General features: G+C 43.5%; 1 protein-coding gene across 4 annotated transcripts in view; it reads right to left on the minus strand.

Moving 5' to 3' along the window:
• The window catches only part of LOC110491138 (metabotropic glutamate receptor 7-like), a 126,632-nt gene that overhangs the window by 66,818 nt on the left and 45,743 nt on the right, over positions 1-14,071 (minus strand). For all 4 annotated transcript variants that reach the window (XM_036947498.2, XM_036947497.2, XM_090203732.1 and 1 more), the window contains exons 2-4: positions 13,844-14,060; positions 2,863-2,998; positions 2,004-2,158 (exon numbers count right to left, since the gene is read on the minus strand). In XM_036947498.2, the coding sequence (XP_036803393.1) occupies positions 2,004-2,158; positions 2,863-2,998; positions 13,844-14,060 (508 nt within the window). The remainder of the gene's footprint in view (positions 1-2,003; positions 2,159-2,862; positions 2,999-13,843; positions 14,061-14,071) is intronic.

Consider the following 14,071-nt stretch of genomic DNA (forward strand, 5'->3'; position numbering starts at 1 on the left):
ACAGAGGCGGGGCAACCGTTTTGTTATTGTTTCATCTGTGGATTTCCCCTTTAAACAGCTGCATATTATCAAGATATCAAAGTGTCCCCAATAAAAAGGTAGACACAAGTCCTATAGCAAATGCAGCATATGGCATTCATTTTTCACATGTAAATAGCACTTTTCGGTAGTGCTCCAAGCATACCATTCCATGAGCGCAGCATTTATTTTTCATCTCGAATCAATGAGCCCAATCAGTCCTCCATGACAACAAAATCATAAACAACAGAGTAGGACTGGCCAATAAATCCTTAGTTTTGGGGTCATGCTCAGGTAAAACAATTTGGCTAGTCTATAGCTCCATATTTCCAAGTTCTATTCTTGAAGATCAAGGGGTATAACATTTATTGGAATGACTGGAATTCTGATAGACTTTGGTTTTTAATGTAAAGACATAATTTAATCGTATTATATGTAGTAGAAAGTGATAGGTGAGAAGAAGTCTACATAACCAACCCAACAAGTAAAATTTAACATCCATATATGGCCAGCTATGTAAACTTTAATATGGATTTATCCTGCAATAGATGTTGTTCAATTGGTAACATAGAGTTTTGTCTTCTTCTAATGCCTCTTAAGAGGAAAGTAATCTAAAAGTAACGGAATATAATCAGATTACGTTACTGAGTTTGGGTAATCCAAAAGTTACGTGACTGATTACAATTTTGGACAGGTAACTGTAATGGATTACATTTAGAAATTAACCTACCCAACCCTGGTCCTACTTATCAGTACACAACCCACAGTAACAACCCACAGTAAGCGCTGCAAAACATCTACTTAATCAAATAAGCCACACATAGTAAATAAACCATTACATTTTTTGTTTACCAAATTCGGCATTCTCCCATTGACTTCCATACAATACCCCCTCGCTTGGTGAGAGGAAAAAAATGAAAAAACACCATTTGCTGGAGAAGAAAGATTTTGGGCCCAGTTATCCTGATTGCTTCGCCTCTTCCGCTCTGGTGAGACTCACAAATGTCACTTAATTACTATAACTCCTTTCTTGGGCAAATCAGTGTAATTTTGTAAATGACCAATCTCTATGGCAAAACGCATCATTCACTCAAGTTTCATCAAAATTGTGCCAGTGCTGTCTGAGATATCGCATGTGACTAACGTAAGAACGAACAGACGAACGGACGGATTTAGACCGATCCACAGTCCCCTCCCCAATTTAATTCTGTGGGACAATAATAATGGGTTTTGTATGTGAAGTCTATATGCTACGGTACTTCCTGGAATGGCAGTACACTGTAATACGTTTTTTTCATTGGGCATTGTAATTCATGAGAAAGCCTACTGTGAGGTTTCTATAAGTCCAATCAGTTCTCACCTCACCTATCTCCTATGTACTGTATATTTTGTTGAATTTTTATTGAACTCTTGTTTTAAAACTTATACTGTGTGAAAAGGAATTAATAAACAATGAAGTCTATAGATAAGCAGTATTAATAATAATGGATAACAAGTACAAAGACAAGGTTTGGGTTGATGTTTCATCTCCAGCTGTGACATACTCAAGGTCCAAATCCTACACAGGTTTCTGCTCTCTCACACAGTCAGATTTATCATCAGAAGCACTGTGACAAGAGACGATGACTAATCATGACTCAGCTGAATTTCTTCTGAAAGGGACGTCATGCTGCATGCTGGTTTATTATACTCATCTTGCCATCTATTGTCCTGTCTAGATCACTCTAATTAAAAAAAAGCTTTACAATAATCCACACTTCCCTTTCCACCTAGGCCCCAGATTGTAATGATGAGTGGCTATCATCACAGTGACACTGAGTGGAACTGCTACAGAAGTCACTGCTGACTGGTAAAACAGTGTGTGTGTGTGTGTGTGTGTGTGTGTGTGTGTGTGTGTGTGTGTGTGTGTGTGTGTGTGTGTGTGTGTGTGTGTGTGTGTGTGTGTGTGTGTGTGTGTGTGTGTGTGTGTGTGTGTGTACCATTACCTTTAATAGATGAGCGTTTGGGCAGTATAGTGACTGCTCCCACTGCCACGTCCTCCAACTGGTGTATTGGGCTGCTCTTCGCCCCCCAACTGTCCGACCCAATCCACAGGAAATGGCCCACCTGATTGGCTCTCTTGGTGGCATTGAGAAGTCCCCTGCAAGGGCAGCCATGTGGGAATGAGGAGAAAGCAAAAGGGATACATGCAATCCAAAATCATGGGGAACCTATCAAGCAACCTATCAAGATGCATATCAGTATATTGCAGAAGTTGTGTACTATTTATATTTATATCAATGTATATTTAAGTTACACCATGAACCTATTTATATTCACTGTGTTTCAAATCCATTGATGTCAGTGGAGGCTGCTGAAGGGAGGACGGTTCATAATAATGGCTGGAATTGAGTCAATGGGAATTGGATCAAACATGTGGTTCTCATGTTGTTGATACCATTCCATTGACTCCATTCCGGGCATTACTATAGTTCGTTCTCCCCTCAGCAGTCTCCATTGATTGATGTATAGAAGATATGAAAGGACTTCAAGAGCCCTCTATCTCTCTCCATTTTTCTCCCCCTCATATTTTCTCCATCTCTCCCTCTTTCTTTTTCTCTTACTATGGTCTGTCTATCCATCCTTCAGTTTATTTATAAAAAAAAAATATCATGTTTCCTCTCAGAGACATATCCCTTGAGGCATTGTAAACTTAACAATATCTCTGCTGCTTTGTTGTGATATTCCACATTCTCGGTTCCCCTCCCAGGCACCTTTCTGTTTGTGTTATTGGAGGCATGTTTGTGTTTCAGACACCCAGTGCGTTCATAAATGCATTTGGATGCTGTGTACTGCTCTACGCACCGTACGTCTTCTTCACTGGCAAAGATGATGACTCCCCGGGAGTGGGGCGTTTCCAGCAGTTGTTGGATAGCTTCGTCATAATCCTCCAGCTTGGGGTTGTGGGGAATTTTCAAAGACTGAGCGATGCAGATCCCACCTTAAATTCAGAGGGAGAGATACACAGAAAGAAAGAGATAGATATACAGAGAGATACACAGAAATAAAAAAGAGAGAAGGAAAGAGAGAGAGAGAGAGAGGGGGGGGAGACAGAGAGAGAGAGAGAGAGAGAGAGAGAGAGAGAGAGGGGGGAGACAGAGAGAGAGAGAGAGAGAGAGAGGGGGGGGAGACAGAGAGAGAGAGAGAGGGGGGGGAGACAGAGAGAGAGGGGGGGAGACAGAGAGAGAGAGAGAGAGGGTAAGAGAGAGAGGGGGGAGACAGAGAGAGAGAGAGAGAGAGAGAGAGGGGGAGACAGAGAGAGAGAGAGAGAGAGAGAGAGAGAGAGAGAGAGGGGGAGACAGAGAGAGAGAGAGAGAGAGGGGGGAGACAGAGAGAGAGAGAGGGAGAGAGAAAGAGGGAGAGAGAAAGATGATGAGCCCTCTGGAACATACATGAACATATACAAATTAGAGCTGGGACAATAAACAGAACATTATAAATGTAAAAATTGATGGCTACAACCATTAAACTAGCAGTAGTAGTTTAAAGGATATATTTTTAAATTGTGGTGCACATGGTTATAAACTTATCTTGCTATTTATCATTATTGCATCACTTCAGGCAATTTATTGTGATATGTCTTTTTGTCCATATCCCCCAGCTCTAATTAAAAACACACACTTAAAACCCTCAAGTCAAGGTTGTGTTAACCTTGACTCTTGGAAATCCGGTCCATATGGATATGGATCGCTTTCAAACAAGGTGATGCTGAAAGGAAGAGCCATGTTGTTTTGTGTTTTCATCTTCGCTATAGGTATGTGAGATAGATAGATGACTAAAAAAAGACAATCACTGTATACATACTCTACACCCCATGTACATTTGAGTCACATGCTGTGAGCTGAGTGGTTTACAGTAAGTGGTACATCGCAGCATAGGAATTAGCAATTGAAAGGAAAACCCTGACAAATGAATAGTGTGATACATTTCTTAATCGAGGGCTGTGGGTGAATCCTAAGTCCAACAGAAGACCAATAGGAAACTGCATCATTCTTCTAGAAAGAAAACATGGAAAGACTTTTCACACTTTGTGAACACAGATGTTTTGAAGTCGTCCCCTCCCCATTGACTTTTCATTTAACATCATTATTAGACACAACACAATGGACAGTCAACCAAGCAGATGTGGAGACAGGCCACACAAACAATGAGGATATTAATGTTGACAATGAATCATGTTCAGACAGGTCAGTGCTAATGAGTTTGTGCAGGACGAAAGATACTGACTGATTGCTTCCCTGCGTCGCTAAATAGTTATTAGATATGTGGCGAGCCTCCCGTGACAGTCACCTCAGAGATATGGCCAAAACTTAGTTGGCAATTGTCCTTGGGGGAATATTGATTAAGGCAATCATTTAGCTTAATCCATGGTTGTCTGAATCTAAAATGAAGGGCCTGTAATAGGACCTAATTTGCTCCTGTCAAGCATTTAAGGTCATCTTTAAATATCGTCCCGTATCTCTGTGTTGAGCTGATGAAAACTCTGGTGCTGGAGGAGAGACTGCAGCCACCATTTTGTGAAGAGAGAAAAACAAACATTACGTTTGACAGAGTTTGATAGATTTGTCATCCTCGGGTCGCATTCAAGAGCTCATTATCGGAATATAAACATCAAATCGTATCTTTAACAAATAGCTTAATTGTATTCAAGCAGATGTGAGTGCACGGGCCGACCTAACCATCTAGCGTAAACAGACATTACACCTGAAGACACATGATAACTGGAGCTACATGACGAGCTGCAGGCAGGTTTGGTCCTGAGTCGACACTCAGGCTTCTCTATCAAAACTAATTAAAATATCTCCTGCTCAAGCACTCCTAATACCAGATAACCTTTGCAACATTGGGTTGGTTTCCCTGAGTAGACCAAGAAATTGGAGGAATCAACTAATTGGCTGTCTGCTCAGGCTCATTACTTTGATATAAACAACTTTTAGCTGGCAGAGTAGAAAACAAAACTCCAGACCCTGTTTACTGGGCTACAGCTAAAGACAGCTCCATCTAAATGACTCTTTCCGAGTTCTCCCCCTCTCCTCCATCCCCCTTTCACCATCCCAAAAAGAAGCAGCCACATCTCTACAAAGACAGTGAGGATGGCTCCTGTAATCCTCCTTAAGTGGACAGAACACAAAAGCTGAGTTCCTTTCTCTGGCGGCTGGTCTGTTAAATGCTTGAGGATTGGGCTCTCCTGTTAAAATGAAAAGTGTAGCCTGGTATTGTGGTGTATCTGTGGAGTTGTAGCAGCAGCCGGAGGGTCTCATAGGGACACCACTAAAGCTCCATTTCAGCACAGAGATTCCATATGATTCTTCAGGGCTCTGGGAGGGCTTATGACACTGCTACGAACAAGGTTTCCTTTTTGGGAAACTCTAATAATATACTAGGGCTAATTCTTAGAGAGGTATTAGCCACACCTTTTAGCTCTGGGGGCTGTCTATGTGTCTGTCTGTCTGTCTGTCTGTCTGTCTGTCGGTCGGTCGGAGGGTATTATAAGTGATGAGGATTAATCCAACTAAAATGTATCTAGAATTTAGGGTGAAAGAGAAGTCTTATGAAAATCTGCCTGTCACTGTCACAGTGTGTGTGGTGTATAGGGAAGCAGAGGCCATACCTTGTAGCAGGAAGCTGACAGAGACATGGGACCATGGCAGCCAGTCACTGATGAAGATAAGAAGCCTTTTGAGTGGTTTTGCTTTCGGTTAGTGGAATCTGGAATCCTTGGGACGTCCCTACCTTAAACTCTACTCTTAACCACTACCCTAACCTTAACCCTTACCCGTCCCTAACCCTTAGCTTAACCATTTTAAATGTTTAACTTCAATGGGGTAACGTCACAACGATTCCAGATAGCACTAACCTTTAAGGGTGGCAGGTAGCTTAGCGGTTAGAGCATTGGGCCAGAAACCGAAATGGTTGCAGGTTCAAATATCCGAGCAAACAAGGTGAAAATCTGTTGATGTGCACTTCAGCAAGGCCCTTAACCCTAACTTGCTCCAGGGGCGCCGGACTACTATGGCTGACCCTGTACAACAACACCTTACTATGGCTGACCCTGTAAAACAACACCTATCGTACTACTATGGCTGACCCTGTACAACAACACCTTACTATGGCTGACCCTGTAAAACAACACCTATCGTACTACCATGGCTGACCCTGTACAACAACACCTTACTATGGCTGACCCTGTAAAACAACACCTATCGTACTACTATAGCTGACCCTGTACAACAACACCTTACCATGGCTGACCCTGTAAAACAACACCTATCGTACTACTATGGCTGACCTTGTAAAACAACACCTATCGTACTACTATGGCTGACCCTGTACAACAACACCTTACTATGGCTGACCCTGTAAAACAACACCTATCGTACTACTATGGCTGACCCTGTACAACAACACCTTACCATGGCTGACCCTGTAAAACAACACCTATCGTACTACTATGGCTGACCCTGTACAACAACACCTTACTATGGCTGACCCTGTAAAACAACACCTATCATACTACTATGGCTGACCCTGTACAACAACACCTTACTATGGAAGACCCTGTAAAACAACACCTATCGTACTACTATGGCTGACCCTGTACAACAACACCTTACTATGGCTGACCCTGTAAAACAACACCTATCGTACTACTATGGCTGCCCTGTAAAACAACACCTATCGTACTACTATGGCTGACCCTGTACAACAACACCTTACCATGAGTGACCCTGTAAAACAACACCTATCGTACTACTATGGCTGACCCTGTAAAACAACACCTATCGTACTACTATGGCTGACCCTGTACAACAACACCTTACTATGGCTGACCCTGTAAAACAACACCTATCGTACTACTATGGCTGACCATGTACAACAACACCTTACCATGGCTGACCCTGTAAAACAACACCTATCGTACTACTATGGCTGACCCTGCAAAACAACACCTATCGTACTACTACGGCTGACACTGCAAAATAACACCTATCGTACTACTATGGCTGACCCTGCAAAACAACACCTATCGTACTACTACGGCTGACCCTGTACAACAACACCTATCATACTACTACGGCTGACCCTGTAAAACAACACCTATCGTACTACTATGGCTGACCCTGCAAAACAACACCTATCGTAATACTATGGCAGACCCTGCAAAACAACACCTATCGTACTACTATGGCTGACCCTGTAAAACAACACCTATTGTACTACTACGGCTGACCCAGTAAAACAACACCTTAGCATGGCTGACCCTGCAAAACAACACCTATCGTACTACTATGGCTGACCCTGCAAAACAACACCTATCGTACTACTATGGCTGACCCTGCAAAACAACACATATCGTACTACTATGGCTGACCCTGTACAACAACACCTATCGTAATACTATGGCAGACCCTGCAAAACAACACCTATCGTACTACTATGGCTGACCCTGTAAAACAACACCTATTGTACTACTACGGCTGACCCAGTAAAACAACACCTTAGCATGGCTGACCCTGCAAAACAACACCTATCGTACTACTATGGCTGACCCTGCAAAACAACACCTATCGTACTACTATGGCTGACCCTGCAAAACAACACATATCGTACTACTATGGCTGACCCTGTACAACAACACCTATCATACTACTACGATTGACCCTGTAAAACAACACCTATCGTACTACTACGGCTGATCCTGTAAAACAACACCTATCGTACTACTACGGCTGACCCTGTACAACAACACCTATCATACTACTACGGCTGACCCTGCAAAACAACACCTATCGTACTACTATGGCTGACCCTGCAAAACAACACTTATCGTACTACTACGGCTGACCCTCTAAAACAACACCTATCGTACTACTACGGCTGACCCTGTACAACAACACCTATCATACTACTACGGCTGACCCTGTAAAACAACACCTATCGTACTACTATGGCTGACCGTGCAAAACAACACCTATCGTACTACTATGGCTGACCCTGCAAAACAACACCTATCGTACTACTATGGCTGACCCTGTAAAACAACACCTATCGTACTACTACGGCTGACCCTGTAAAACAACACCTTAGCATGGCTGACTCTGCAAAACAACACCTATCGTACTACTATGGCTGACCCTGCAAAACAACACCTATCGTACTACTATGGCTGACCCTGTAAAACAACACCTATCGTACTACTATGGCTGACCCTGCAAAACAACACCTATCGTACTACTATGGCTGACCCTGCAAGACAACACCTATCGTACTACTATGGCTGACCCTGCAAAACAACACCTATCGTACTACTATGGCTGACCCTGCAAAACAACACCTATCGTACTACTATGGCTGACCCTGCAAAACAACACCTATCATACTACTATGGCTGACCCTGCAAAACAACACCTATCGTACTACTATGGCTGACCCTGTAAAACAACACCTTACCATGGCTGACCCTGCAAAACAACACCTATCGTACTACTATGGCTGACCCTGCAAAACAACACCTATCGTACTACTATGGCTGACCCTGTAAAACAACACCTTACCATGGCTGACCCTGCAAAACAACACCTATCATACTACTATGGCTGACCCTGTAAAACAACACCTTACCATGGCTGACCCTGCAAAACAACACCTATCATACTACTATGGCTGACCCTGTAAAACAACACCTTACCATGGCTGACCCTGCAAAACAACACCTATCATACTACTATGGCTGACCCTGTAAAACAACACCTTACCATGGCTGACCCTGCAAAACAACACCTATCATACTACTATGGCTGACACTGCAAAACAACACCTGTCGTACTACTATGGCTGACCCTGTAAAACAACACCTATCGTACTACTATGGCTGACCCTGTAAAACAACACCTATCATACTACTATGGCTGACCCTGTAAAACAACACCTATCGTACTACTATGGCTGACCCTGTAAAACAACACCTATTGTACTACTATGGCTGACCCTGTAAAACAACACCTATCGTACTACTATAGCTGACCCTGTAAAACAACACCTTACCATGGCTGACCCTGCAAAACAACACCTATCGTACTACTATGGCTGACCCTGCAAAACAACACCTATCGTACTACTATGGCTGACCCTGTAAAACAACACCTTACCATGGCTGACCCTGCAAAACAACACCTATCATACTACTATGGCTGACCCTGTAAAACAACACCTTACCATGGCTGACCCTGCAAAACAACACCTATCATACTACTATGGCTGACCCTGTAAAACAACACCTTACCATGGCTGACCCTGCAAAACAACACCTATCATACTACTATGGCTGACCCTGTAAAACAACACCTTACCATGGCTGACCCTGCAAAACAACACCTATCATACTACTATGGCTGACACTGCAAAACAATACCTGTCGTACTACTATGGCTGACCCTGTAAAACAACACCTATCGTACTACTATGGCTGACCCTGTAAAACAACACCTATCATACTACTATGGCTGACCCTGTAAAACAACACCTATCGTACTACTATGGCTGACCCTGTAAAACAACACCTATTGTACTACTATGGCTGACCCTGTAAAACAACACCTATCGTACTACTATGGCTGACCCTGTAAAACAACACCTTAGCATGGCTGACCCTGCAAAACAACACCTATCGTACTACTATGGCTGACCCTGTACAACAACACCTTACTATGGCTGACCCTGCAAAACAACACATTTACTGCACCTATCCGGTGTACTGTACGTGACAATCATTTTTGTTTTTTGTATTTTTTCCCGGCTGGAATATTCTGTGAGGACTAGCCTGCCTGAAGGCTGCAGACTGGCTATGTGCTGTGAAACTGAGGCTAAATTATTGAATGACTGCAGAATTCCTCGTCACTCAGTCAAGATGAGAACACCAGGCAGGCAGAGCCATCAGAGCCTGGAGTCTAGTGCTGTGGGTTTGAGTGTCTTCACCTGCCTCTGGCAGAGTGTCTGTTCTCTGGGCATGAAAGAAAGAGCTCTCTATTTACACAGGCAGCCAAAGAGCAGTCCACTGGCAGCCAAAGAGCAGTCCACTGTCTCCGTTAGAAAAAAAATGATAACTCTGAGAGATAAATGCAAGGGGCATCATAGAGGGGAGTGTTTTACTCCTCACACTGCTCTGTGTGGAGTATTCAAATCTTATACATAGGCGATTCTAACATGGAACCTCAAACATAGTTTTAATGCAACAGTCTAAAAGTATTGGGTAAGAATGTGGTTTTCGTGAAATTAACATCCTGGGACGTGCACAATATTTCATTTGTAGCTTCAGACCTACTGCTCGGTATCTACATTAAACACTCTCCCCCCTCCAACTCAAGTGCTCCACATGTCCCAGCTTGATTAATATATCACAGATAAAATAATGATTATTTAATTCATCAGGCTCCTGCTAGCCCTAGGCTGATGGTCCTAGGCTGATGAGTCTAAGTGCCACGGGCCGTGTGCTACATTAACAGCGTCCATTATTCATCCCCATATCCCGGAGATTCCCAAAATGCACTCCAGGATGTGACGGTGGCGTTTCAGAAATCAGTGGTCCCTGATGGGTTCAACCCCTCTTACCCATTCCACTGTCCCCCCACTACCCCGCAAAACCCCAATCGTACCATCACTTCACCCCCGAGGGGGATCCATAATGCTCCAATTATATTTATCACCTCTGGAGCAGAGGCAGAACGACGACAGGCTCCCTTCACTGACACTTTCCTCCCCATGCAGCTCAAGTGGGAGCCCACAGAAATATAATTCCATTGCTATTCTGTGCACATGAACCCCTTCCTTCCTTATCCCACGTTCCATTCCACTGTCACGTTGTCTCTAGAAGAGAGCGGGGACGGCGGCTGGAGCACACTTTTCCACTTTAGAATGCTCATATTCTGAGAACACATAAAGCTATTGGTCAAATACTAGGGCAGTCACTCCATATGTATGAATTCAAAATAAAATAAAATTCTCTTACATTTTTCCGCTTCAGTCCCTGGGCTAAATATTTGGAGTGCCTTTGACAGGTTTTTCATTGTTCAAACTAATGATATGAAAACCCGGCTGTGGCAGCATACAGCAATTAATTTAAGAGTGATGTTTGTGGGAGAATCTAATCCTCAAACGCGCTGCATGAGTTTGTTTATCAAAGAGAAAAAACAAACTCCATTACACTGGACCCAATCCAGAGGTACACACCAAGAAAAATACAAACAAGATTCATCTTCCCATGCTGCAATTCTAAAGCAAAGACAACTCATTCAAATTAAACTGCAAGGGTGGAATACTACCAAAACAAGGGAGAAAGAGGAGAGTGGAAAACAGAGCAGATCGATATGAGCTGACCAACACTCTGCTCGGGGTAATGGGCAGCCATATTGCATTAGTCCGGGAGAAGCTTCTCCTTGAAGTGGTGAAGCGAGAATGTTACTAATGCATCTGCCATGTCACTTCCAGAAACATCTGAAGGCCCTACAGATCAACTCAAAACAACAAACTGTGGCTGTATCTGGGACTGCACGTTTCTCTTTCAATGTTACTGGAGAGATTTCTACTGCACCACTGCTTCAGTGCAAATACAGTATGATGCCTATTCATTTCAATCCAATGCAGCATCTCGTACTGCAAATGACACATTCTCTCATGTTATGAATATCGAGAGTTATCATTCTGAAATCAAAGCCTTTATCAAAAGCACAATGCCTAGAGTGTGCAGGGCTTTCATTGAGGGAAATTATTCCTATTTGATTTGTATGGGGATACAGAAGGGCATTCCCTGATTGCAGCTCTATTGTAATGGATGAGTCAACCAGAACAGGAAGATACATTTCTAACTCCCTCGTCTGTGATGTTTTTACAGTCACAACAATATTATCAATGCAGCGTTTTGCCGAGACAAAAACACCAGTGAAGGAAGTACAACAGACAGAAAACCATCTGGTCATTGCAGACCCATCATGTGCAGACCTACCATGTGCAGACCTACCATGTGCAGACCCACCATGTGCAGACCCACCATGTGCAGACCCACCATGTGCAGACCTACCATGTGCAGACCTACCATGTGCAGACCCACCATGTGCAGACCCACCATGTGCAGACCTACCATGTGCAGACCCACCATGTGCAGACCTACCATGTGCAGACCCACCATGTGCAGACCCACCATGTGCGTTGGAGTATGTAACACACTGAAATAAAATCCCCTCCAAAGTAACCCACTAAATCATCAGGACTTTTCTTCCCAATACCCTCTTAGTGTTCTGCTGAGACTCATCCTGCAGCTGTTCTCTCCAGCGCCACAACAGCCTCTTAAAGTTTTAATGAGTGATCACACTGCACATGAACAAATTAAATTTTCATGTCCTCCAGACTTCTTATCGTCGCCCAAGGGATATCAGAGACGGAAAAGGAAGTGAGACATCCCACTCCCTAATTTTTCTGTTTCAATGGAAGTCAATGAACTAAGTAGACCAGTCCAAGCTCTGTCTATGGGAGAGCCACTCCCTAAAGTAGACAGGAAGTTGCCAATTTTTTTAAATGGTAACGGCCTGAGTGAAACGGCCTGAGTGAACTAATGTATCTTAATTTATCCACCATATTTAAGGATATCATTAGCTCTCGCCCTTTCCTCTACACTAGCATCACTCCTCAGTACCGATACTCAGGATTGGTTGACAGGGGTCTAGCTAGTAGCTGCAGATTACAGGAAAATAGTTGGGATCTGTAAAGGTTAAGGCAGAGATCTGTATATAATGACGAGATGCTGGGCAAAAACTGGTTGAATAAACGTTGTTGCCATGTAATTTCAACCCCAAAAAATTATGTGATCACTTTGACAACTCAACCAAATGTAAATCAAAACTAGATGTTGAAACTACGTCTGTGCCCAGTGGCTCATGTTTCCTTCTTAACAATGGGAGTCGTTGTCCCAAAGCCAGAAAGGCAGGCCTACATATTAAGCCCATAGAAACGCATGGGGATTATTTTTTACAGATTTTTGCGGAAGATAATCCTTCCTGCTTCGCCTCTTCCTCTCTTGTCAAGGTGAGAATCAGGAAGCAACCTTGGTTCCCTAGGTACAGTGCTATTGTCGGGGGAGGAGTTGTATGAATGCTGAAGCGTAGATCACGGAATGTAATTTCCTGGTCCAGATGATGAAGTAGGTAATCCTTTCTTAAAGCAGCGCCTCTGTTGCTGGGATGGAAATGGAATTGAGAGTTCTCCCACACAACAGATATTGCCAGCACCCACAGAACAAACTCTTATATTCTTAGATCATATTTTACTCAGGGTCACTCACAGAGCTGAAAGTCACTCACAGTACTAGAAGTCACTATGATAATTGTTGTCAATACATTAATACTTCTTAAATTATTACAAAATATAATTGTCTGTGTAGTCTCAGCATGGAATTTACAGCAATTTGTTGGTCCATAGTGAGCCCCTGATGGACAAAACAGCCTCTCCCTCCCTCCCTCCCTCCCTCCCTCCCTCCCTCCCTCCCTCCCTCCCTCCCTCCCTCCCTCCCGTCAGTGTGCTGCCTGTCTTAAATTGGCAGTGTAATTATAACCTGCTATAAGGTGGAGGAGGGCATTCTCACCTGTGATCATTCCCTGTCTGTATGGAACCATGGGGGAAAAATGCTTCAAGAGGAACAACACGTCTACAGCGCTTTGAGAAATAACTCCAAAACTAAATCTAACCATAGTATGTTATCATTTACAGTATCATATCCACTACTACTTCCATTACTTACCAGCCTCTTTGGAGATCTGTTGGAAGGCCTCCACGCCCTTCTCTCCATAGCTACCCTCAGAGGCAATGGTGGAGACGTAGGTCCAGTCCAGGGCTCTGATGATATCTACCATTGCCTGGGCCTGAAATGAGTCCGGGGGAACCACCCGAGAGAAGAAGTCATAGCGCCGGTCATCACTCAGCTCTGGGGCCGTGGAGGCATAGCTGATCTGAGGGATCTGATTGGAGG

Source organism: Oncorhynchus mykiss, chromosome 16, assembly GCF_057628025.1.
Source record: "Oncorhynchus mykiss isolate SJ-2025 chromosome 16, ASM5762802v1, whole genome shotgun sequence".
Classification (NCBI taxonomy): Eukaryota; Metazoa; Chordata; class Actinopteri; order Salmoniformes; family Salmonidae; genus Oncorhynchus; species Oncorhynchus mykiss.